Below are 27,482 nucleotides of genomic sequence, written 5' to 3'. Positions count from 1 at the left end.
CAACTAGGTATTAGGTTCCCAAAGGGCAAAGTTCACCTCTTATATATATTTTTTTTTTCTGTGGCCTCCACCCTCACCCGAGCCACTGGCTCTGCACTGAAGCTATTAATCTACCAAACTCACCCATTACAATTTCACAGCAAGGCTTTTGCTAATTCTCTACCACAGGTTAGTTCAATTTCATATATAGCCCTTAATACTGAGGCCGAGTCACATTAACACTTTGCAAATATTAGTATGTTTGCAGTCTTAAGTCCTAATGTTCCCCCTTTTATTGATTCAGTTGGTTAGACATGGTGGGTAGTTTTCAAAATGTCTTTGTAACCTTCTTGTGAGAACAATATAAACCAAATTCTGACAGCCAGCGTAAACTGAGTACCTGCCTGCCGACAACCTTACAGAGATGAAGGCGGCTGACAGTAACAGGCTTAAGACAGAAGCCCCTGGCCCTGGCACTCAAGCCCAGACCAAATGAGCGGGGAGACAGGCAGGCTAGTACTGCTGTGAGGAATGCTATGCAGAAAACTCTATAAACATAAGATGTGTGAGGCACAGAACGTCTTTATTGCCACAGGAAGCCAGTGCACTCATCCCACCTCACCGACAGCGGTTACAGTCACAGAAACGAGGACTTCACATAATAAAGCACAACACAAGACTTGGAGAGAAATGGTCCCTTGGACTATATTGGCTGTAATACTGAGGTAACCAATTGACCTTGTTCAGTGAAAATACCTCTAACACAATGAAAAAAATCGACTAGTTATAACATCCAGTTCATATATACAATTCAAATAAAAATATATATTATTTGCTTCAATGTATAGCAAGTTTAATACATTAGTGTTTACAAAATAAAAACCGTATTCTACTGAAATTTTTCTTGTGCTTCCCCTTACCACTAAGCACGAAAAAAACCAGGAAAGGATGATACTTAAGGAAACTTATTCATGGATTTAAAGATGCAGTCTGTATGGTCGTGAAAGACAGATAAATATTAGTTGGAAGATTACCATATCTTTAAAAATTGTCGCTTATTAAAATCTACAAACTTGAACTGTAAGACACAATTAAAAAAAACCCACAAAATTTCTCAAAATAGATTAGAATACAGGAAACGTTTCATGAAACTACTGAGATACTAACCAGTTCTATGGCTAATATTAAAAACCGAACAATCTATGTAAATCATATTCATACTATTTCTACATACAGTGAACAATACAACCACAATTATCAACCTAAAGCTAGCAACAAAGTTGCAAGGTCCATGAAAAGCTTCTTCAGTGGGCAAAACACTATGGTACAATTAAAACATTTAAGAAGGGAAAAAAGCCTTTTAATAGTATAAAAGTTGTTTACTGGTGTTTCTACTGTAAAGCTATTCTACAAATCAACATGAAAAAGGAATTATATATGTGACAGTGATCAGAGACTACAGTGCAGACATTTCATCTGACATCCGGCTGATGAATTTTAATATAACAGACTGTAACTTAATATGTTTATTCAGTTATGACCCAGAGCAGAACTGAAAACAAAAAACACATATTCCAAGTCAACACACTCTCCTGGGCAATCTCTGGGTTTAAATCTGGAGGAAGGAGGTAAAGCTGTCAAAAATCTTCTCCTCTTAAACCAACAGAAAAATATACATTGGTAGAAGTAGTATTTGTTTTTCACTGTGGATTCCAATGGGAAATTCTGGTAAGTATGCAAGCATGTTATTAACATTTAAGCACACTCTCATATATATGTATATAGCCCACTAACTAAATAGGGAGAATTAAAACAGATTTTCAAGTTAAAATGAGTTTTAAGAAAAAACTGCATTCATAAATCCGAAAAGTATACAAAAATGAAATTGTAAAATAAATAATGAATATAGGTGTCAACTAAACCTTCATAGAAATATGCCTGCAAATGTGGATGCACCGGTCGTCCACAACTGTGAACTGTTTGGATGGGAATATGTTCCCCAGGGAGAACCATCTAGCTTCTCTGACTCTGGTATGTAGAAAAGGATTTTCTACGTACAGGACTTTCTGGATATAAAACAGTGCTTACTCTACTACATATATAGCCTTTGTTAACAGTCATCATTCTTATCACATTTAGGGTTAACTTACTATGTCTTAATCTACATAACACATTCTGAAAAAACAATGTTGAAGTCACGGCTTTTGTGCATGGGTCCATTGTTTCAGGCTCTCTGTCCAAGGAGCAGCTTCCTATTTTTGTCATACTTTAAGTAGCTATCATAGTATGCAACCTGGATCAACCAGGTAGGAGAGATTTTTCTACTCTATTGCTCATCTTTTTAACTCCACTCCAGTATTTATTAACTATTGCCTAATTAAGCCAGTAAAAATGACACCTGACTGCTAAGAAATGAGACATTTCCTATTTAAACAAAATCAGTTTTATCAGGTATTAAAACTACAACATTTTCCTTGGCTTAAATTGAGTATCTGCTTTCCATTTTTCCAAAGTCATTACAACCTTGCCCACAACTACATCACTTAAACTTTTAAACTTTCTTTTTTATGACTGCAAAGATTCTGAACTCTGACATACAATAATATTTACGTAAAACACTTAAAGCAGACAATGAAATTTCAAGTAAAATAAACTTTATCCACATCTATTGGTCCAAACAGGTCTCAACACCTAGATTTTACTTCTATAAATTACACAAGTACATTGTACATTCTTAAATAGTGAATGCTTACAGTATTAATTTGTAAGCCTTTCCACATAAAATGACTTACACAGGAATGTGGATCAGTATTTCTGTTACAGATTGCAACATTCTCTCAGTTTACCCCTTTGCGGCTGTGGTTTTGTCTTCCTGGTTTCCACAGACTACTGTATCAGTCCTTATGCTTTGGCTATGAAATCTGTTTGTGCTGAATGAGGCAACATTGGTTATTAAGGCTTATTTCTATGATGGAGCACTATCCTTAACTCTGATGCCATTTCCAGAGAACAGTGGAAGAGCCACAGCTATCTTGAATCTTCAGGCTCTGTTTTGATGACTTTCTTTTCCAAAGTAAAAGCTGAGTGAGGATAGTCTTTTAAAATCCCAAGGCTCTCTGTAGAAAAATGGAAACAAAATATATTAATACTTTACATCAAAGGTCACAAAAAGAACAAAAAGAAAACCCCAAACTCAAATCCCAAAACAAGCAGTATCAACTATTCGTAACTGCAATTCCATACAAAATTTTTATGTTTATAAAATTGTGAATTGTGTCTAAGATTTTGGATTCCAAGTTACACATCTCTCTAAGCCTTTGTGTCTTCATCTATAAAATGTGGATAGGATCTATACATGGTAGTATGAGACCTAAATTACAAAACGCATGTAAAGCACACAGCATATAGAACCTACTGATTTTTATTTAATGCTTGGTCCAAAGTGATAAATAAAATATCTAAAATAAAACTGGTCGCTCACATACAACAAAGTTACTGGCCAAAATATTTACTACCAATGAAGACATGAGGCAGAAAGTCATTTTTCATGTTTAAACACAGGACTACTTTTAAGTTTCTCTAGTCACAAAACCTTAATGTGGGAGAAACAGGGATAAAAGAATGAAGATTCTATTTTTCATAAGGACTCATTCCTTAAGAGTTACAAGAATAATTATTTGAACCTCAAACACACACTACAGAATGACAATAAAATGTAGTATTTATTTATGTGAAGTATTAATACTGGGGGATACACACACACACATATACACTTTAAAGAGGATTCTAGAAAAGTAACCAACATTTATAGCTTATCTGAGATTAGGAAGTTGACTTTATGAATTTCCCTCTCTGTACAGAAATTCAGCATACAAAGAGTAATAGTAGCTACCATTTACTGAATTCTTATCAGCCAGGCAATTCATATAGGTTATCCTGTTTAATCCTCCTAACTGTTCAGTGAGGCAGAAATTATGTTTTACAGATGAGACAACTGACTTCAAGTGACTCCTAAAGTTACTTTAACTCAAAAGACTGAACAATACTGGGTTTTTTCAAATGGTGTTGGTCTCTAATACCTTTACCCCTAACTCACTTTACTTGGATAAAAACATGCAAACGCCAGACTATACGAGAAACAGTTGCCCTTTTATGGAGTTCAGTTTACTTCTGAGATACAAGTATCACCCCCCAAATGCAGCTGCATGAAAAGTTCAGATTTTAGAAAAACACAAGTGGTTTTCTTTTAGCATGACAGCAAACATATAATCAATTTCATATTATGAAAGGCTGGAAAAGGGAATATGATATCTAAAGCCAGTCATTTATTACCTGTTTTACAATCTTGCATAAAGCCACCATTCATGTAATAGGTAATCAAAATAATCTCAACCTTCAAGAGCTTTTCCCTGTCTATTTTTTGGAATATCATGTTTTCAAAAAACAAAACAAAACTGGCTATTAATATGGCAATCTGTTATTTCCAAGGCGAGAAAACTGACCAGTAACAGTATTAGCAATGACCCCTTTTTAAGGAGGGATAAATAGAAGTTAGGAGATTAAAATCAAAATACAGTTTATTCAAGTATTACTCCCTCTAATCACATCCTACATTTTCACCTGATGAGTGGGACTTTGCCTCACTGGAGTAATGTCTACTCAGCTCCCCATCCACCACAAAATGATGGGGTTGTCTGTTCTGTAAATTAGGCATTCGGAGATTCAAAGGTCTTTCTCCTAATGAAAAGAAAAAAAGGAATATGAATAATTAAAAATGCATCACGGCTTTCTTAAAAATAAGTTTCCATGGATTGCCTGAACACTCCTTAAGAAATAAGTAAGGAAAGTCAACAGGCACTGAAGAATTTAAATGCTAGCTGGAGAAATATTTAAGATAATAATTAAGGGAGAAAATGGCAATTCATGCTAGTCTCACAATTTATTGTTCTGTCAGGACATTTCGACAAGCTAATCACAAATGAAACAAAAGACTGAGATTTCCAGGCATTTTCTTATTAGTGCAACCATTTTACCAAGGTAGGTCATTAACCACATAGTAACAAATACTACAGACACAGAAATCTCTTCTGTGGCTCAGATGGCAAAGAGTCTGCCTTCAGTGCAGGAGACCTGGGTTCAATCTCTGTGTTGGGAAGATCCCCTGGAGAAGGCAATGGCAACCCACTCCAATATTCTTGCCTGGAAAATCCCATGGACAGAGGAGCCTGGTGGGCCTCAGTCCATGGGATTGCAAAGAGTTGGACATGACTGAGCAACTAACACTTTCACACACAGACACAGAGATGGCTTCAAGCCAATTGCCAATTTCTAGAACAACAGCAAAACCTATGGCAAAGCCAGGAAAAGATGTAATTAGCACAGATATGGTAAAAAATGTCTCATACACCAAATCATATTCCCTATCATAAACCTAAATCCATCACACTTAGCAAACTGCTGCCCTGCACTGGAATATTCTGGTGTCACAAATGAGAGTAATCAAATCTTTCATTAATGTCTTTGATTCTTAACTCTCAGGCTTCCCTGGTGGCTCAGATGGTAAAGAATCAGCCTGCAGGGCAGAAGACCTGGGCTCGACCCTTGCATCAGGAAGATCCCTCAAGGGAATGGCTACCCACTCCAATATTCTTCCCTGGAGAATCTATGGACAGAGGAGCCAGGTGGAATACAGTCCACGGAATTGCAAAGAGTTGGACACAACTGAGTGACTAACATTTCTTAACTCTAATCTTAACTGTTAAGGATGACTGGAGAAGTTAAAAAAAGACCTCCACTGAAGTTTCTGTAATATTTTAAAGGAAGAATGTTCTTCACCACTACTCTGATCTGCTAACATGTAATGTTTTACTCTATAGTTGAAGAAGGCTGGTTAGGATGATATTCCTATTTAGAAATCTTACTTTTTTGACTATAGTAACCACTCTCTAAAAAAGCCTAACAGTAATACATAAAAAAGAAGATCCTACAAAGTTGCTTTTCTTCAAACACTGTCACTATTTCAAACTAGAGGATCTATTCTGATACTTGGATGCTATCCATCTTTCTCCAGTCAAGCATAAGCCCCAAGGAGGCAGGGTCTATCCGACTTACCGCTACATTTTCAGTATCTAGCAGCGTGGCACACAGGAGGCATAAACACATATTTGCTGAATGAGTGAGTGACAGGCACTGGGAAGTTTCTTCATGTGTGGATACAAATGAAGGAATTTTAAAAATGGTAAAAATACTCACGAAGCAAAGCCTTTTACATCTAAAGAGTTTAAGGGGACAACTTCCAAAGTATATGCCACACAAATATCTTTACAGAATCTATAGAACAATGTGAAGCCTGAAAGAAGATAACATTTCTACAAGTCTCTCCCTTCTTATACTCTCTTCAAATCTCTATTTTGTCATAGTATTTTAGACACAGTTACCACATTCTCTGAGGAACCAAATGTTATAAATTTCAGACAAATCTGCTTATGTAGTCTTAAAAAAAATACACTTTTAGTCTTTTAAAAAATGATCAGCATCTCCCATGGAATTCATTTCTTGAGGAAAAATGATCTATACTATTTACATCTCCCATTCCCATCCACCCTCTACGAAATACATGTCAGTTACGTGGGCCAGCTCTTGTTTAGGGCTGTGGTGCTAGAGAAGCCTACTGAGAGTCCCTTGGACTGCAAGCAGATCACAACAGGCCATCCTAAAGGAAACCAACCCTGAATATTCACTGGAAGGACGAATGACGAAGCTGATGCCCCAAGACTGTGGCTACCTGATGCAAAGAGCCAACTCAGTGGAAAAGATCCTGATGCTGGGAAAGACTGAGGGCAGGAGGAGAAGGGGACGAGAGAGGAAGAGATGGTTGGATGGCATCACTGACTCAAAGGACATGAGTCTGAGCAAACTCCGGGAGATAGTGAAGGACAGGGAAGCCTGGTGCGCTGTAGTCCATGTGGGTCTCAAAGAGTCAGACACAACTTAGCAACTAAACAACAAGGTTAAAAAAACTACAAATTAAAACTGCAGGAAGAATTCTTTCCTCTTTAGAAAAAGGGACAATTTAAAAATTTTGATAGAGAACTCTAATAGCATTTTTGTTTCTTTGTTTCTGTTTACAGTGCACTGAGCAGCTGGCACTCAAGGCGCGGTCACTCTAAGGATGTACCTTGTCCCTCAGCGCTGTCTGACATCAAGCCGTTAGGGCTGTGCTCGTCTGAGCTCTGCCTGTACAGTCCTGCAGACAGTCTTCTTTCGGCATGCTGCAGTCTGTCATAGCCAGCTTGGGTGCAGAGGAACTCCATCTGCTTTGCCATCACCTTTTCAGGCTGCTAGTAAGTAAAGCGAAAATAAAATAACTAAAACATCCTAGATTTTTTAATGGTTTAAAGATGCCAATTTCAGACTCCAGCAAATATATTTAGTATTCATTAAAATTAGTTCACACTTCATGTGGTATACACGTTCCATAAATATGCACTGATGTCTATATCATCATGTTAAAACACAGAATGCTGGATTTTGTACAAAAGGAAAAAAAGCTTTCTGCTCAATCCTATAAAGAGAATTCCATTCTAGTTCAAAAGCAGAATAACCTTAGCTTTGTCTTCCAAGGTACCAAGTCCTTTTAAAGATTTTTCTTTTAAAAAGAACCTCAGAGCAACAGCACCATCTGCTATAAACTGCTTCTAACACAGGGTGAAATCTTGGCATTTTTATTTTAGGATTTGGCACTACACAAACTCCGATATGATGACAGTATGTTTGGGGGAGAAAAGGTGTAAAACGGCTGTCTAGAAGAACAAGACAAACACACCTCCCACTAAAATTAAACAATGCAAATTATGCAGAAAAACCTCAGTGCCAACAAGGATCTTCATCTTCATCATGGAATGAAACTGCAGTGTTTTCCAGCCACTCATCAAATGACATGTTTTATTATTTTTTTCAAATGACATGTTTTAAAATACACAATTAGTTGGCTGACATATAAATTTATCTGTCCCTTCTCTAGGCACGGTTCTAAATTACCTGTGTGTGATATTCAGAGCACTGTATTTGTGCTATTTTGCCAAGGAGGTAATAGTCCAAAGGCACAGAAATGAATCGCTGCCATGCTACACAGAAGATTCATACATAGGCGGCTCATACAAGGAATGTGCTATATAAAATTAGTTATAATAATCCTGATTCACAATAGCAAAAATCAATAGGTGAAATATGCTGACACATAAAATTACTCATAAAACAGAATAAAAGCTTACACTATTTTTCTGAATCAAATAAACCAGATTAAAAGGAATCGTAACTTCTAATTCATTTATTATTAATTAATAAAATTTCAATAAGATTTCTGGAGGAGGAAAATTTATTTTTCATTTTCTCCACATGAAAACACAAAACTTGGCACCACTAAATCTGACCAAAAGCAGATTGGTCATTAGAAGTGAGAAGATCAATAAGAATAAAACCTATAGTACCTACTAAAAGGCAAAAATGACTTTTAAAAACGTTAATTTCTGTGTACACAATAAAATTACTTAGTAGCGAAAGCACCTGAAAGTACATATTAGTTTTTCATTATACATGAATTGAAATGATTAAACAATAGCAACAATGTTGACTATTACTATTTTACTGAGAACTAGAATTGTTTTATCTCACAGCTATAATACACACAGAGTCAACATGGCTGTTTTCCTGGTATCAAGCTGCTGCTTCTGAGTTTTCTTAAGTAGAGAATCTGTCCTACTTCCTACAAAACTTCAAAGAATAAACAAGTAGCAGATACTGGGTTCTGCTCACAAAGCAGACCAAACCTAGCTGATACTGCTATCCTGTTGACACAACTGTGGATCAGATGACATTGTAAAAACAACCGGGAATAAATTTAGTCTTTGGATGAAACTGAATCTAAAACTGAAGCCAGCTGAAGGGGCCACTGAGTTTTTCACCCACCGAAGCTCCTATGAAGTGTTAACTAATGGCTGACATTACCTGTGAGCTAAGAGCAGTGAGCTCCTCACTCTTAGCTTTAGCCTGCTGGAAGAGTGTCTGCACAGAGTCCTGGAAATCTGGAAACCCATCCTGTAGGTCAAAGAATATGTACTTTTTACTTTAAAATAACCATATTATCAAAAACTCAGAAGATGAAGCAAAGAAATCCACCTTAATCCTGATACCTGAATAATCAAGATTAAGATTTTAACATACAATACTTCATTTCAGTCTTTCATAGTACAATTAATTACCTTATTTCCACAGTTGCAACCTCAATAAAACATACATGTTAAAAGATAAAAAAGTTTATACATTCACAGTGTTTTACACTGAAACACAGATTTTATGATCACTGATAATAATAATTATATAACATTTCATCTGGTGGTCTGACTGTTTAATCATCATCTTCATATTGGACATTTAGATTATTTGCCTTATTTTTGGTTTTATGAAAAATACTGCAAAAATACTTTCATGGAAATAACATTTTCTATAGTTTAGATGATCTAATACAACAGATTACCAGAAGTGGAATTGGTACAAAAGGATGAACACTTATGCCCATCACATGTGTTCCTCAAGGGCCTTTACTGCTCTATTGTGTCATAAGCAAAGTATGACAGTTTTCCTCGCCAGTACTGGGTGTTGTTTTCTTAATTTTTGCCAATTTGTACTTTTGTTTTGATAGTCAAAAAAATTTAACTTTACATATTGTAGCTACACTGAATATACACTTAGATTTTACTTTGTGATTTCTTCTGTTACTATACAATTCAAAAGACATTCTCTTTTGGAGATTTGAGAGGAACTCAAATCTACCCTCTAGTTTTCTAAAGTTTTATTCTATTGTTTCTTTCATTTTTCAAATGTTAACTCTCTAACCTATCTGGAATCTATTTTGTTACATGTAATGTGGTAAAGATCCAAAGTAAACTTCCAACCCAGATTTCTGCAGAATTCTTCCAGGCTGACTTAACATTTCTTCTTTACCATTTCACATGACAGACAATGAGGTGAGGAATCAGAAAGACCTGTACCTGTGTTCTGATTCCACCACCACTTACTAACTACATGACACTGGATGAGTAACTGAACCCTTCTGAACTTTAGTTTCTTCATATGGAGAATCAGGATAAGAGAATCTATCTATCAGGACTGTTGTGAGATAAAGCAAATGAGATATTGCCTTTAGCATACAATAACTACTGAATAAATATATCAGTTGGTATTCTTATATATACTTATTTATATCTATTCTTATATTAAGTAGAGTGTACTTGGGGCACTCTACTCTTGGGTAACACTTCAACTTATTTCCATTTTATACCATACATATATACATATTATATACATGCAAATCCATTTACTAATTTTATCAAATTTCTTTGCCTGTTTAGTGCTCCATATAAAATTTATAACTACAAACATCATGATAACATGGTTGTACTAAATCTACTAAAAATTACTCAAGAGATCCTCAAAGATGTTGTCATTAACATCCAAAACATTTTTCTCCTTGTTTGATAAAGCTTTATGTTTGTAGGGTAAATTATGAAAAACTAAAGTTGTTATATAATAACAGCAAAAAAAGATGTAATAATAACAAATTATTTATACAATTTCAAGTATGAAACACTGATTCATATTTTCCCCATCAGGGTCTTTTCAAAAAATTATTTCTCCTCCGCCAATCTCATGTTTTCAAATATTGCGTCTACTAAAATTCATTTCCTAATAATTATTAATAATTGTCCATTTAAAAAAAAATCATAGACATGAAATAAAGTAATTTAGAGTCAAGAGAAAATAAATTTAACATCTTGAAATAGTCTTATGTACCTCCATGGTGGGTTGATATATAATCAGCCTTTTTAAATTAAGAATAGCCACCTTTCTAGGCCTGTACAAGACCGAGGACCCTGGGCTTAAAGGAATGCATAGAATACAATCATTAACTGAACTAGAATGAATTTTATACAAGTGTATATAATTTAAATGAAAAGCACACTTTTCTTAGTCATTCCACTTTTCACCTAAGAATTTATTTAGACCTAAAACCCAGCTTTATCTTTAACAAATCCTCCTTTAAATTCGAAAGTTCAATGAGGTAAGCCAGCAGAAAATAACATCCGTAAGAGCAGCTATCATTTTTCAGGTGCCTACAATCAACCAGTTTCCTAACTATGTTCTGTGTTTTACTTGTATTGTTTCATTTTATCCCACAAACAACCCTAGAGTTCCCTCATTTTATAGCTACAGACATTGGCTTCAAAGCCTATGTCAGAACCGTAAAATCCTTGAGTTGCCACTTTTGTGAAACTAACCAGAGGCATTTATTTCCTTTATTTTAGAAGACAGATACAAAAAAATAATACATTACTATGATTTATGTCAAAGAATGTCCTGCCTATGTTTTCCTCTTGGAGTTTTATAGCAGCTGGTCTTACCTTGAGGTCTTTAATCCATTTTGAGCTTACTGTTGCATATAATGTTAGAGAATATTCTAATTTCATTCTTTTACATGTAGGTATCCAGTTTTCCCAGCATGACTTATTAAAAAGACTGTCTTTTCTCCACCTTATAGTCTTGCCTCCTTCTTGCAGAACTGGCCGTAGGTGTGTGGGTTTATTTCTGGGCTCCCTACCCTATTTCATTAATCTATTTGTCTGTTTTTGTGTGCTAATACCATACTGTTTCGACTACTGTAGCTTTGTAGTGCAGAACCACCACATGACCCAGCAATGCCATTCCTGTGTATGTATCCACAAGAAACAACACTAATTTGAAAAGATACATGCATCCCAATGTTCAGAGCAACATTATTTACAATTATTCACAATTAATTATTTACAATTAATTACAAGGCACAAGAAGCAACCTAAATGTCCATCAACAGATGAATGGAAAGTTAACCTCATTGCTTCCAGTTTTTAAATGGAGATTAAAAAATAGCTTAACTGCTCAACGGAAATTTGTGGGGATTAAATAAAATAATGCAAATGGTAAAGGTTTGGAAAATGCACATTGCTATAGAAATATATGGCTGCACCACTGTCAGGATTATTAACCCTGAGGATTCTGAAAAGCTGGGAGAACCTCAACCTCAACATGGGAAAAGTTTTTACAAAATGAACACTGCTCCATCATTAACAAAGAGAAAGAAAAGCATGCAATAAGCAGTAAACAACACAGGTCAGTGGTCTCTCTCAGCTGGGTTCCTTACTCATTCCAATTTTGTCCCAGTCTTTCAACGGTTCACCATGGATGAGAAAATACTGGACTGAGAGGCCTTCACTTCATGACATATAAAGGAAGTTTAAGGCGCCCCAAAACATGCAACTTAGAAATAAAAGTGAGAACATTCCCAAGAAAATGGTCTCTTTTCAAATCACGTTTGGTACAGGACTCTTAGTATGTTTCTGAAGCTTTTTCCCCAGGAACCAGCTGTACCATGCTATGAGCAATTTGTCTTCCTGCCATTTTTGGCTGCTGTCATTAATCACCGTGTTCCCTCACTGGAGAGACTCTGAGTCTGAGCACTGAGAAATTAAAAGATACAGGGTGGGATGCTGCTCCTGACCTAATTACTCTCATCTCATTGGTCTCCACCCCAACTTCTCCTCATCCTTTCCCACCAAATACTAGCAACTCGCTTTAAAACCACTGCTTGGCTGTCTTTAAAAAGACTTGTTCCAACAGATGTTCTTAGTCTCACACGTGCATTTTCCCTTTTTCTACTCACACTTTCTGTATGAATAGCACATTGTAATGCTTCTGTTTTTCTGATCCAGAGGGGAAGAGTCTACATCAAATTAGACCAGCGTTCCTTTCAACAAGCTTAGTAACAGTGTGGGTGGATACTCTGACCCTCCTCCCCCTCCTTCCTCACTCTCCCACCCCCAGCCCACTGGGACTGCAAGCAGATGTTTCCTCCAAGTCCTTCTTTTTCAAGCCCCAATTCTCTGACTTTCTGGTCTCTATTAACAGACGTCATTTCTTTCATCCAGTTATCTCTGATTGCTTTGCACTCCCAGCCCACACAGGATCAAGAAGGCTGTCACCTCTCATCTCTTTGCCTAGTCTCCAGCAATTTCAGGGAGCGAAGAAAGCTGACAGACGAGACTGAACACTGGCAGTCCGTTCAGTCAGCTGCCACCACTGGGCTAAGACTGGTGCTTTCACTCACCCTCTCTCTCTTCCACGATAATACTTATTACACTGGAGGAAATGGCAGGGTTTGTTCATAGGATGTGCTCTTGATAAAAAAGAAAAGATATCAACTTAACCCACTCAGGATGTTATAACTGAGAGGAAGGCAAGACAAGGACTTTGGCTCTTAATTTTTCATCTCCCTTAACTTGCAATCAAGCCTTCTTAAATACGTTCTGTCACACAGTATAAAAAACTCCAACTAATTTTTCTTGATTTATTCTGCTAATCTTCCCAATGCACCGTTTTTTCTTCAATCTAAAAAATGAGTATGTCAAATGGTGTTATCTTATATTTAAAAACATTTTGTAACTTACATTGTTAAATTTTCTACTCAAAATGTTTGCCTTCCTTGAATTAGATAATAACTGTCATTCTTTCTCCCCTCTGCTAAGACCGCCAGTCTTGTGCACATTTTGCCATTCTTACCATACTAGCAGGAGGAAAGCATTTATCACACCTTAGGTGCTTTGTAAATGATCATTAGCACCCAGGAGAGTGGTACTGCTTTGAAGTTTACAAGTTAGACCTAGATTTGAAGGCCAGGCTCTGGCTACTAGACAGCAATGTTAAAAGGCAGGTAAGTTTCTGAGCCTTTCTGGGTTTCTCCTTGGCTGTAAGTGGAACTCATAAAGCCTTCATACAGAGGAGACAAGGTTTGTGATAATGAATTTCAAATGCCTAGTAGGGACAGGCATATAAGAGATTTAATAAAATCAGTTATTTCCACAAATGACCCAGAGCTAGCTTTGAGGTCTCTGATGAAAAAGAATAAATGTAATAATCCATTAGCGTTTTAGCTGAAAGTGGATTCACAGAGGACGGTGATCTAGCCTCAACAGGAGAAATATTCCCAAGCCTCACTAACATATGGGGCCAAAGAGATTTTCCCCAGAGGCTGTATAATAGGTCACAGGCTACCCTAACAAGGCCTCCGGAAGTCAGCAGGCTTTTTCCTCTGTGACTATCTCATATATTCTAGGAATTATAAAGTTCCAAACTTCTACGTTGTTTAATGTCTTATATCCCTACAGGAAGGAACGCTATTCAAGAATAAGAGATTATCCTGAGTACTTTGCAACATGCATACTAGTTAACTATTAGGGGGAACAACCATATAGATATATAAAAATATATATTTTTATTAAAATATTTTATATATATATATATATATAATACATTCTGTATATAATAAGAGAAAAACCAGACAAGGATTTTAACATTTTGTTCCATTCAACCCTTCACCAACAGATCAGGAAAATATGGCAACAGCTACTGAGCCTGAATAGGAGAAGGCAATGGCACCCCACTCCAGTGCTCTTGCCTGGAAAATCCCACAGACGGAGGAGCCTGGTGGGTTGCAGTCCATGGGGTCGCTGGGAGTCGGACACGACTGAGCGGCTTCACTTTCACTTTTCACTTTCCTGCACTGGAGAAGGAAATGGCAACCCACTCCAGTGTTCTTGCCTGGAGAATCCCAGGGACGGGGGAGCCTCGTGGGCTGCCATCTATGGGGTCGCACAGAGTCGGACATGACTGAAGTGACTTAGCAGCAGCAGCAGCAACTGAGCCTGAATAAAGCACTAGCTTTTTAGTGTAGTCTCATGCATTGAAAATGGCGCAAAAGAAAATGTTTCTCTTTCCTTTACATGTCTACTTTGAGTTACTTCTATTTCATCTATCAGACATTACATTTCTTTTTGTTCTCCAATGTTACAGATCTTAAAAATGATCTTTTTAAGATTGAAAAAACTTAGCAACTTGGCATATATGCTCATTGGTTGCTGACAAAAATTTTAGAAAAATAAAGATGAAGAGAAAAAAACTCATTAATTTGAGCCTAGTAATTAGGAATCTTACACTACAATAAGCTAAGCTTATTTTTATATAACTTTTTCTTAATAGAGAATTAATGAGCTAAGAATCACAAAATACTCAAATGAAATAAGACAAACAGTATACTCAAAGAATTCTAAAATCTTTCTCACTGACTTATGATGTCCTTTGTGTCAGCCACATATTCTGGAAAAACTGGTCTTACTGTTCTCTAAACACACAGAGTATTTTCTTACCTCTGTGTCTTTGCCCATGCTGGTATTTCTTTGCAATGCCCCTACACTTTCCACCCCACATCCCTATCTTCTGAAATCCTACCCTTCTTTTAAAATCCAGCTCAGATGGTATCTCTTCGTTAAGCCTCCCCTCATCTCTTCTCATGCCAGAAATTCTCCCCCTGCCCAGCAGCCACAGAGAAGGTAGACATAAAGAAAGCAATGATGCTTGGTGAAGCCTTCTCAGGGGAGCAGTAACCCTGTACTGCCAATACTGACTACCTCAGTATCGGCTTCCGAAACCAAATGGACAGCTCCAGGACCTCAAATCGGACTCAGAATACAAGGAGAATTTCAAATGCCTAGCGGGGACAGGCACATAACACCATTTATGCCAGTACTGGGTATTTTGCAAAGCATCACACACTACACTATACACCTGTGTAGGTATACACACAGGCATTAACACACGTTTTGCATAAATCAATGCTCTGCAATACACAAGTTTAAAGAAAAAAAAACTAAGCAAAAACAGACAAAAAAACCAACAAAAGTAAACACCTGTCCTAAATTCAAAGCCAAAGTCCCTATTCATTTCTAAAATCAAGAGTTTATTGTCTATAAGAACACTTGGGGTTTATTAGTCACTTGTCTGTTTAGGAAGGGTTAGAACTGTTATTCACAGAAAAAGGAAACAATGATTATCTTAATTCTAAATCCACAACTGTGCAAATGGCTTTGAGAAGTCTAGTAAAGTAATAAACTAATCTCATATAGAACTAATCAATTGGGGCTTCCCAGACGGCACTAGTGGTAAAGAACCTGCTTGACAGCGCAGGAGACCTAAACGATGCATGTTCAATCCCTGGGTCGGGAAGATCCCTGGAGGAGGGCATGGCAACCCATCCCAGTATTTCTGCCTGAAGAATCCATAGACAGAGGAGCCTGGTGGGCTACAGTCCACAGGGTTGCAAAGAGTCAGACACAACTGAAGCAACTTAAAACACAGGCATAACTCCAATATCTCTAGTGAACATAAAGGACTGGAAGGGTCGCCTCTAACTTCAACCCAACACCGTGAGCTCCTAAAAAGAAATCCGAAACACTGTAACTGGATACAGAAATAATAAGCTTACATTTCAGATCAGGGCTATTCAGAGGGTCAGAAAGACTTATCAATATAGCCTAACAAGAAAACACTATAGCTCCAAGAGTCCATGAGATTCAAGATCTCAGACTTCAGTGTTCACCGGTGACCTCTGAAGCTAGACAAAAAGAAACCATGGCTTGAAAATGTGAGAACGGCCTGAGTCACAATGGCGTGGAGGGTCAATGGTGAGAAAGAGATGCAGACATATTCTCTAATAACCCAGCAGCTGACTGGTTACCTTTCCCGGCCACAGGGTAGGCTTTGTACCTTCCTGCCTCTAAATCCTCCAATGGCACATGCCCTTTGGTAGTTTCTTTGTTGATCCAGCTTCCCTTCTAGAGGCAGAGTCACTAACAGATAAATCCACAGGGGTCCTCTCTTACTCATTATTTTGAGATGCAACAGGAGAAAATATTTCACCAGTTAGCTCTTTCGATGGCCTTAGGTCATTTCAGTAAGTTTTCTGAGTACTATGTGTGAGGTTAACCCATCTTAAACACTACTCCAGAGTTAACACTGAAGTAGATTACAAACATAAGCATAATTTTTAAAAAGGTGCTCATTTTGGACAACATTTTTCTTCTGTGAAAACCACTGTGTACAGCTAAAGCCTTTAGAATGCAAAGATATTTACTCATGGCCATTCATGATTTCATCAAACAGATTTTAAGTCCTACTAAGTACAAGGCACTACTATAAACTAAGTAAAATAGAGGACAGACAGATAAGAGCTCTATTTTCACCCAATGGGGCAGACCAGTAACAAATCAGAAACACATACATAACAGTTTCAGAAACGGCTAAGTGCTATGAAAACAAGCAAGCCACGCCAGGACAAAGAGCCCAGATGTGATGATGGGGTAACAGTGCCTCTTTAGAAAGGGAAGCAGGGAACTGCGAGGAAACTCAACTACAAGCTGAAGCCATGTGAAGATTTAGAGAGAGATCCAGGGAGAGGCAACAACCAGCCAGTGCTGAGGCATAAATGAGTTTGACGTGTTCCAGCAACAGAAGGTCGGTCAGTGGAACTGGGACACAGTAAGAATGGGGAAGTGTGGAAGCAGATGAGGTTAGAGAGTCGAGTCAGAGTCAGCTCGTGCAGGGTCTTCGGTGTCTCAGGAAAAAGTGTAGATTTTATTCTAGGCACAGTAGACAGCCAATAGATTTAAGCAAGAAAGGGATGTATGTTTTTAAAAGATTAACTCTGGCTTTGGTATAAATGAAAAATTATTGCAAGCAATCAGATGCTTAGCAAGAATAATCTGATTATGGAAATTTAGGATAAACACAGCTTGTTTTCCTTAACAAGAAATTAAATAATGAATGACCAAGAGTAATGACCTCTCTCCCCTGTCCAAGAAAAAAAGGAGCTGCCTGCTCTGCTTCAGACTGGCCTTTAGAAAAGTATCAATCCAAATTAAGGAGCTGCTGCTGCTGCTGCTAAGTCGCTTCAGTCGTATCCAACTCTGTGTGACCCCATAGACGGCAGCCCACCAGGCTTCCCTGTCCCTGGGATTCTCCGGGCAAGAACACTGGAGTGGATTGCCATTTCCTTCTCCAATGCATGAGACTGAAAAGTGAAAGTGAAGTCGCTCAGTCATGTCTGACTCTAGCGACCCCATGGACTACAGCCTACCAGGCTCCTCCATCCATGGGATTGTCCAGGCAAGAGTAGGGTGCCATTGCCTTCTCTGAAATTAAGGAGCAGTCATTCTGAAACCGGTTCTGAGAGCCCTAAGAAAAACATATTTTTCTTGCTCAACTCACCTTGCTACTCACAGGTCTAAAATCAGAAAGACAGCCTCAGAAGTGATACCCTAAAAGAGGCTTTTAATTATAGTGAAGTTTTCATAACTTATAGCTACTAAAGTGTCACTTCTCTCAGATATTTAATATATAGAAATTAAACTTTAGCTCCTTTAAGTCTACTTGATGACTAATGATGTAAATAAAATCATAAAAGGAACTGTTTAACCAGTAAAGAGTTTTAACCGTGTAAGAAACACCTGTTTACAAATCAACCTTTGATAAACTGACTAGGCACCAAGCTCATCACTGTTGATTCCTTCTAGGAATTTTCTGAGTACCTAGTTCAAATTACTATGGATACTTCAAAGTGACCAAATTCTGTACCATTTTTCAGATTCCACAATTCACACTTTCTCACTAGCTGGAGGGACCATTCTGTCTTTTTCAGTTGAACTAGTAAGCAAACACTATTAGCATAAGAAAAGATAACACATAATCATACCTCTACTTTAATTCTCTTCGGGGATAATTCATCTCTCTCTCCACATTTTGACCTGAGGGGAATGAGAGAGAGAAAAATTTGAGAAGGTAATACATTTTTTCTAAAGGCATCTAAATCTATAAACTTCCACCAAAACAAGTAACTCTGGAACCTTGCCACCAGAAATAAGACATTCATAATGAACATTAAATAATGAAAAAGGGACTTCTCATCATTTCTAAGTTAACAATGGGGAAACAGACAAACACAAGTACATGATCCATTATAAAAGGCCACTACCTAAGAATGCCTAACACAGAGAATACCCAGTATTAATGAGGACCACAAAATGAAAAAGGGGGAAAATCGAGGACTGTACTCTATGAGAGCCTTCATGGACCAGTACAATTTAGAATAAAGTGACAACAATGACCATTTAGGATGAATGCTTAAGGCTACATGAGATTAAAGTGCATTTTGTCTACCTATCAAAACCATACATGCATCTTCCATTGATCTTTAGGTACCCCTCTGCTGGGAATCTATCCCACAGAAGCACATACACAAACATCAAATGTAACTGCCAATTCAACCATGGCGAGTCATAAATTTTTAAGTTATACCTCAACACAAAAGATGTTAAAATGTGGAAAAACACATCTCAGAATCAAGAAAATATGTATGAGGTTCCAGTGGTATTACTTATAATGACAAAAGACTAGAGACAACTCATGTGTCCGTCAAGGGACTAGTTAAATGAATTATGGTAGATGCACATAATGCAGTTTCCTGCAGCTGTTAAAAAACAAATAAACGAAAAACAGTGACAAAGATGGATCTGTACTAATACAGCAAGACCTCTAGCACATGGTAAACCAAGAATGAAATACAACATAATGCAGACACATGCTACTTCCTGTTTTTTCCAAAAAAAGAAAAGGTATAAGTGAGAAATACATGCACACAGACAAACACTAGAAGGATGAAAAAGAGACTAACAAAAAGTACTAACAGTGAGAAGAGGAACAGAGGAAGAAGACAGAAACGAGAGCGCAACTTTTGGCATCAGCTCTTTACTGAGTTTCAACTTATAATGTGAAAGTCTTTTGTATTCTAAAATGATTTAACTTAAAATATACAAATGTAAATAAATACTATAAAAAATAAAAACTGCTGAAAGCAGTGGCTTCTGGGTCTTAGTATTCAGAAGGAAGGGGGAGCAGGGTAACTGCTTTGCAATAAGCCTTGTGTACTATAAGACTTCATATATCATGTACATGTACTACTTGGATTAAAGAAAATTTTGTGTAAATGTCAGAAAGAAAATTTTGTATAATACAGTGAAGAAAACCTCACAAAAATCAGCTCTTGAACACTCAACTAAAAAAAAAAAAAAAGAAAATCTTATAAACAATCCTCTAATGTTGCTGTATATTCTTACCCTGATTGTTTATTTTGCATAATTTTACTTGTTGCTGATTTCTAAGTATGTGGGCTCTTGACAGAACAGACGACAAAGCCACCATGAGTTAGGGAAAATAATGGTGATGAAACCAAGTGCCTGTCTAGGTGGTTTTCAAGTGTGAACACGCACAAGAATCACAGCAGCTGCTTGTGAAAGTTTGGACTCTAAGGTTCCATCCCCAGAGGATGTGATTTATTAGAGCTGGGAAGGGCGCTCAAGATACGGTCTTTTCAACATACACTCAGTCATGCTAATTCAGCTCCTCACAGCAGCAGTGGCAAACAGCTGATACTGCACTGGAAATCAGGGTCCACACGGAGCCAAGTGAACAAAATCAAAATGTTCCTCTATCTATAGACGATGCTTAGGTTTTAAGTGAGGATAAGATGAAGAATATATTATGTGTATGTTTACATTAAATTTTAAAATCACCACTGCTTTTCAACATGGGGTTTTTTATTTCAAACACATATTCCATACTTCATTCACTAGTAACCTAGTATTTTCCAATTTTCCTTTGCATACTGGGTAATGAAGTCTTTATCTCTTTAGCTAATCTCATCAGATGGCAAAGTGAAGTTGCTCAACTGTGTCCAACTCTTTGTGACCACATGGAACTGTAGCCTGCCAGGCTCCTCTATCCATGGGATTTTCCAGGCAAGAATATTGGAGTGTGTTGGCCACATCCTTTTCCAGGGGATCTTCCCAACTCAGGGATCTAACCCAGGTCCCCCACATTGCAGGCAGATTCTTTACCGTCTGAGCCACTAGGGAAGCCCCTCAGATCGGCAAACACTTTGCGAAAGAAAACACATTCCTTTCAGAGAGAGTTCAAAAAGTTCATGGAGTTTGTGTAGTGTACAAATGTCTATGAATGCTGCTTAACTAAATCCTCTCATCACACTCAAAACCAAAGCATCCACGTGAGGAAGAATGTTGAGAACCACTACCAGACCAATGCTCCAGTGCTAGGGAACTATCTTTCAAAAGACAGTACAAGATGACTAAACGAATTAACGAAAACCACTTCAGCAACAATGTTTTGAAAATTCACTGTTGACAGAATTATTTAATTACACTTCTACTTTTCTTAAATATACTCTATCAACGAACGGATTGTGTTTCAAGCTCTGCTTTATCAAACTCCAAAATACTGTCAGTTAAACACTTACTTGGTGGTTCGGTAAGTATATTTATAGGTGACTTCTCGAGAAATCTGCCTGGCCAGGGCAAAAAGCTCATCTCTTCTTGTCAGCAGGGCATTATCCTTTACACAGAGCTGAGCGGCTGCTTCATTAACGGTGAGCTGCGTTTCAAAAGTTTCACAAGTTATAAGCATTTTTATTTCATCAATGTAGAAAATGTTTCACTTAAGAATATAAAAATGTCACATCATTATGTAGTTAGATCACAATTTATGAAAATCAGAATACCCTTTACTCCTAATTAGTCTTACTGCCTAATTTCAGAAGAAAATCAAGTCACCTACACCTCTCAGAACTCAAACTAATCAAAACAGTCATCTTGGTTTTATGTATTTACATGCTTTATTTATTTTTAAGTGTAAGAATTTATGGAAAATAAGCAAAATAAAAAGTTAAAAAATGTTCTGCATCTTTTTTTGTTTATAAGAAACCAAGGGATCTGATTATACAATATGGTGATAATATTTCCTTAACTAAAACAGAATATATCTCAAAATATACAAGCAGTTCATGCAGCTGAACACCAGAAAAATAAACAACCCAATCCAAAAATGGGCCAAAGAACTAAACGGACATTTCTCCAAAGAAGATATACAGATGGCTAACAAACACATGAAAAAATGCTCAACATCACTCATTATCAGAGAAATGCAAATCAAAACCACAATGAGGTACCATCTCATGCTGGTCAGAATGGCTGCTATCCAAAAGTCTACAAACAATAAATGCTGGAGAGGGTGTGGAGAAAAGGGAACCCTCTTACACTGTTGGTGGGAATGCAAACTAGTACAGCCACTATGAAGAACAGTGTGGAGATTCCTTAAAAAACTGGAACTAGAACTGCTTTACTACTACTACTACTAAGTCGCTTCAGTTGTGTCCGACTCTGTGCGACCCCATAGACGGCAGCCCACCAGGCTCTGCTGTCCCTGGGATTCTCCAGGCAAGAACACTGGAGTGGGTTGCCATTTCCTTCTCCAATGCATGAAAGTGAAAAGTGAAAGTGAAGTCGCTCAGTCATGTCCGACTCTAGCGACCCCATGGACTGCAGCTTACCAGGCTCCTCTGTCCATGGGATTTTCCAGGCAAGAGTACTGGAGTGGGTTGCCATTGCCTTCTCCGAGAACTGCCTTATGACCCAGCAATCTCACTGCTGGGCATACACACCGAGGAAACCAGAATTGAAAGACACATGTGTACCCCAATGTTCATCGCATCACTGTTTACAATAGCCAGGACATGGAAGCAACCTAGATGTCCATCAGCAGATGAGTGGATAAGAAAGCTGTGGTACATATACACAATTGAATATTACTCAGCTATTAAAAAGAATGCATTTGAATCAGTTCTAATGAGGTGGATGAAACTGGAGCCTATTACACAGAGTGAAGTCAGTTAGAAATAAAAACACCAATACAGTATATTAATGTACATATATGGAATTTAGAAAGATGGTAACGATGACCCTATATGTGAGACAGCAAAAGAGACACCGATATAAAGAACAGACTTTTGGACTCTGAGGCAGAAGGCAAGGGTGGGATGATTTGAGAGAATAGCATTGAAACATATATATTACCATATGTGAAATAGATCACCAGTCCAAATTCGATGCATGAAACAGGGCACTCAAAGCCGGTGCACTGGGATGACCCGGAGGGATGGGAGGGGAAGGGAGATGGGAGGGGGGGTTTGGGATGGGGGACATATGTACACCCGTGGCTGATTCATGTCAATGTATGGCAAAAACCACTACAATATTGTAAAGTAATTAGCCTCCAATTAAAATAAATTAATTTACAAAACTGAATATACATCATCTGATAGATATTTTTAAATGTGAACTGACATGAAAATTCTTAGGAAGGAATAAAAAGTAAATGATATTCATTAAATATTTACAAAATCACTTAGTAAAAGATAATGAAGTATTATCACACACAAGGGCTAAAAAGGAAAAACAAGGTCTTGGAATTACCAAATCTCTAAGATTGAGATTGTTGTTGTGTAGTTACTAAGCTGTGTCTGACTCTCTGTGACCCCATGAACTGCAGCACACCACGCTTCCTTGTCCTTCACTATCTCCTCGAGTTTGTTCAAACTCATGTCCATTGAGTCAGTGATGCAATCCAACCATCTCATCCTCTGTCACCCCCTTCTCTGCTTACCCTCAATCTTTCCCAGTTATCCAGGTCTTTTCCAATGAGTCGACTCTGCATCAGGTGGCCAAAGTGTTAGAGCTTCAGCATCAGTCCTTTCAGTGAAAATTCAGGGTTGATTTCCTTTAGGATTGACTGGTTTGATCTCTTTGCTGTCTAAGGTACTCTGAAGAGTCTTCTCTAGCACCACAGTTTGAAAGCATCAATTCTTCTTTATGGTCCAACTCTCATATCCATACATGACTACTGGAAAAGCCATAGCTTTAACTATACGGACCTTTGTTGGCAAAGTGATGTCTCTGTTTTTTAATACACTGTATAGGTTTGTCATAGCTTTTCTTCCAAGGAGCAAATGTGTTTTAATTTCATGTAATTCTACTCTTTTATCTAAGTGTTAAATATTGCCAATATAGAGTTGCTCATTGACCAAACACCAGTTCTAAAAATTTAAGTATCAAATGTTATCCTAAACTCCAAGTCTATAATTTGCTTAATAGACTAGAAAATGTTTTTTCATATAATTTTGTCAATTTAAATAGATGTAAGAAACTGCCAAGGGGTATATCAGACTTTTTTAAAAAGCAAGAAACCCATTCCAGGCATGATTGACAGCAAACTGACAGGATTTGAAGGCAGAGAGGTGTAGGAGTCTGCTGCATCACTTACCAGCTGTGTAATTTTGGACATGTAAAAACGTCTCAGAGCCTCAGTTTTCTCTGAGGCAAAACAGGATAATATCACTACCTCCAAGGACTCTAAGAAGTGAGAAGGCACACTTGCCACAAAGTTGGTTTAGTATCGATTCTCATTCTCCTCTGATAAGGAATCAGGCATTTACTCTTCCTCCCGACCCAGACATCCCACTTTATTCACAATAATTTTTTTAAAAAAGTTTTGAAAAGAGAAGCAAAAGAAAACAAATGCAACATGCATTCCATCCAGAATGACTATTAATATTTTTATGCATATTATTCCAATATTCCTTTGTGTACATACATGTGAACACAGGTGTATAACCTCCTTTCCTTCACTTAACATATGCTGTATTTTTACTTTTTTATGTTAAGGCAGAGACTTGGCTTGTCAGTCTCTGGTATGGGTTGTGAGCTTAATAAATACTGACTAATGAATGTATTTAAGTATTCTTTACATTGTAATTTTTACTACCTAGACACACAAATCACTGCAGATGGTGACTGGAACCATGAAATTAAAAGGCGCTTATTCCTTGGAAGGAAAGTTATAACCAACCTAGACAGCATATTAAAAAACAGAGATATTACTTTGCCAACAAAGGTCTGTCTAGTCAAAGCTACGGTTTTTCCAGTGGTCATGTATGGATGTGAGAGTTGGGCCATAAAGAAAGCTGAGCACCAAGGAATTGATGCTTTGAACTGTGGTGTTGGAGAAGACTCTTGAGAGTCCCTTGGACTGCAAGGAGATCCAACCAGTCCATCCTAAAGGAAATCAGCCTGGAATATTCATTGGAAGGACTGATGCTGAGTTGAAATTTCAATACTCCGGCCACCTGATGTGAAGAACTGACTCATTTGAAAAGACCCTGATGCTGGGAAAGACTGAAGGCAGGAGGAGAAGGGGATGACAGAGAATGAGATGGTTGGATGATATCACCAACTCGATGGACATGAGTCTGAGTAAGCTCCGGGAGTTGGTGATGGACAGGGAAGCCTGGTGTGTTGCAATCCATGGGGTTGCAAAGAGTCGGACATGACTGAGTGACTGAACTGAACTGAATGCTTGTAATATGGCTACTAGCAATTAAGGCCAGGTTTCTTATTTTAAACCCATGGCTGAATATAAAAGCATAATAGGAAGAAATTATTTTCAGCCTTCTCCCTCCCATCCTAAAGAATCATCAGTAGATCAATTTCTTCCCGAAGTGCTTTTGATAAGCACAATGTTACAGGAGCAAAAAGTAAAATATACTTCAAAGAATAATTTCCTACATAAATTAACTTCAATTGCAGCTTAGTGGTAGCTACAATGACTTTTAAATATCCTTTTCGAGTTGCTTGTTATGTAGCTGGTTCTTTTTTGTGCTCATAAACCTAAGTAAGTATGGAGAAATTCTAACTGTCAGTAAGATATTTTAATTGACAACATTTCAGAGGTACAAGCTCATGCACAACCATAGATAACAACTTTTCAACATAAATTAAAAACAGTGTTCTAGTATTCCTTCCATCATCCTACCAGAAACCAAGAAAAACAAACAGAACGCAATCTCTGTAAACTGAATTCAGGCTCCAACAGACCAAAAAACTATACTGAACTCCCCAGGCCCTCAGAGAGCCTTCTGGCAGAAAAACCGAAGCTAGAGAAATAACCGTAGCTCACTCCAAGTTGTAATAGGAAGCCAATTCATCAAGCTTTCCCCTCAAAAATGTATTTTCTGTAACTATCTTCTAGATTTCATAATCCTCGTTGCTAATAATTAAATCAGTAACAATGATGCATTAAAAAAAAAAAAAAAGTTCTCCAAAACCAGTAGTTAAGTCACTGAAGCACCAAGCTAGCTTTTTAAAAGTTCTAAGTTTCTAATTTTGTTAGAAGTATAAAATAAGATAGTCTCCCTCATTGGTTTACTTACTTCCTCCACTTCCTACTTTCATAGCTAAAAATACCAAAATTCCATTCATATCTTTGTGAAAAGATTTCTTAAAGTTAGCCTTCTATTATTTATAACTAGATTTTAAAACTGTCTTTGCTGGGAGTATTTAAAATGATAATCTTTAACAATCAAATGAGTGTGACTTTCAATTAAGCTTCACATAAGTGTTAGCATAAAACTACAACATGAAGGCTAGGTAACAGGGAGGCTCAGAGGGCAATCAAGACTTTCATTTCCAGCACAGGGAGGGCTATGTACCATGCCTGGCCCTTCTCACATTTCTCACAGGAAAAATGTTGACTAAAATAGAAAGAAAAAATATCTTTACATTAATAAGCCAGCAAGACAGTAAGAACTACTGAAGCAAAAATGAATGAAGACCATATCTCAAAAGACTAAGCTGAGGACAGATGTCAAACCAGATGAACTTGAGCTTCGATCTTCACCGCCTTCTTAGGCTGCTGAGCGTGGGGAGAGAGTGAGAGAAATACGCCAGAACCCATCAAAGGAGAGGCTGAAGAGTCAAAGACCTTTCCTCCACAAAGGTGAAAAATAATACGAAAGTACTACAGCGAAATGTAAGACAGAATCAGAAATACACCTGTTCACGGTCCCCCCTTGCCCACCGGGAAATGCAAGGAGAATTACCTGTCCTGAACTTTATTACTAATTAGGAGAGAATTTTATAAACCCAAATCAGCTCTTCACATGGATTTTCAGCCCTAATTCACACCAACAGCCTGAGAATTCACTTTCATGGGGCTCCAGAGTTGTAGTGTGTGAAGTACAGGTGCCTGGTAGAAGCAAAAACAAGAAACCTCTAGGAGAGTCCATTTTCTTCCTAACTCTCAAAACATTCCCACAGTTTCAAGAAATATGAGCTCATAGAAATCATTAAACAAAGAAAGAAGGAGTCAAAAGTAAAAACCAGCAGACAGACCCTCAAGGACTTCATTTAAAGAGATAAAAGGAGTTGCAAATATGACTAAAAGAGTAATATAGTAAAAATGACCAAGAAAAATTGAGAAGTCAGAAGGAGAGAAGAATTAAGGAGGAAGAAGAATTGGGGCATAGGAAAAAAAGACGTCTAAAGCAGACAATAGTCACCTAACCACTGGCTTCTAAACACAATGAAAGCTAAAGGCCAAGGAAATGATACTTTTGATTACGAACAGAAAGTAAATGACAATATAGAATTAGATACCCAAAATGAGTAGCAATTAAGAATGAAGGCAAAGCTACTGGAGGAGGTGATGCAATTCCAAATGAGCTATTTCAAATCCTAAAAGATGATGCTGTTAAAGTGCTGCATTCAATATGCCAGCAAATTTGGAAAACTCAGCAGTGGCCATAGGACTCGTTAGTTTTCATTCCAATCCCAAAGAAAGGC

General features: G+C 37.5%; 1 protein-coding gene across 6 annotated transcripts in view; it reads right to left on the bottom strand.

Annotated features, from left to right (window-relative positions):
* Positions 1–543: 543 nt before the first annotated feature.
* The window catches only part of NAB1 (NGFI-A binding protein 1), a 49,398-nt gene continuing 22,459 nt past the window's right edge, over positions 544–27,482 (bottom strand). The window contains exons 3-8 of one of the 6 annotated variants that reach the window (XM_086371596.1): positions 21,269–21,402; positions 18,653–18,704; positions 8,986–9,075; positions 7,157–7,319; positions 4,592–4,716; positions 544–3,095 (exon numbers count right to left, since the gene is read on the bottom strand). In XM_086371596.1, coding sequence (XP_086227722.1) covers positions 3,078–3,095; positions 4,592–4,716; positions 7,157–7,319; positions 8,986–9,075; positions 18,653–18,704; positions 21,269–21,402 — 582 coding nt within the window. In that variant the 3' untranslated portion in view covers positions 544–3,077. The remainder of the gene's footprint in view (positions 3,096–4,591; positions 4,717–7,156; positions 7,320–8,985; positions 9,076–18,652; positions 18,705–21,268; positions 21,403–27,482) is intronic. The other 5 variants (XM_086371575.1, XM_086371606.1, XM_086371586.1 and 2 more) reach the window with 5 other exon arrangements.

The sequence above is a fragment of the Bos grunniens genome, chromosome 2 (assembly GCF_055505025.1).
Source record: "Bos grunniens cultivar Pamir isolate PY7600 chromosome 2, Bosgru_T2T1.0, whole genome shotgun sequence".
Classification (NCBI taxonomy): domain Eukaryota; kingdom Metazoa; phylum Chordata; class Mammalia; order Artiodactyla; family Bovidae; genus Bos; species Bos grunniens.
Note: the sequence above shows the minus strand (reverse complement) of the source record. Positions and strands in the feature narration are given on the sequence as shown.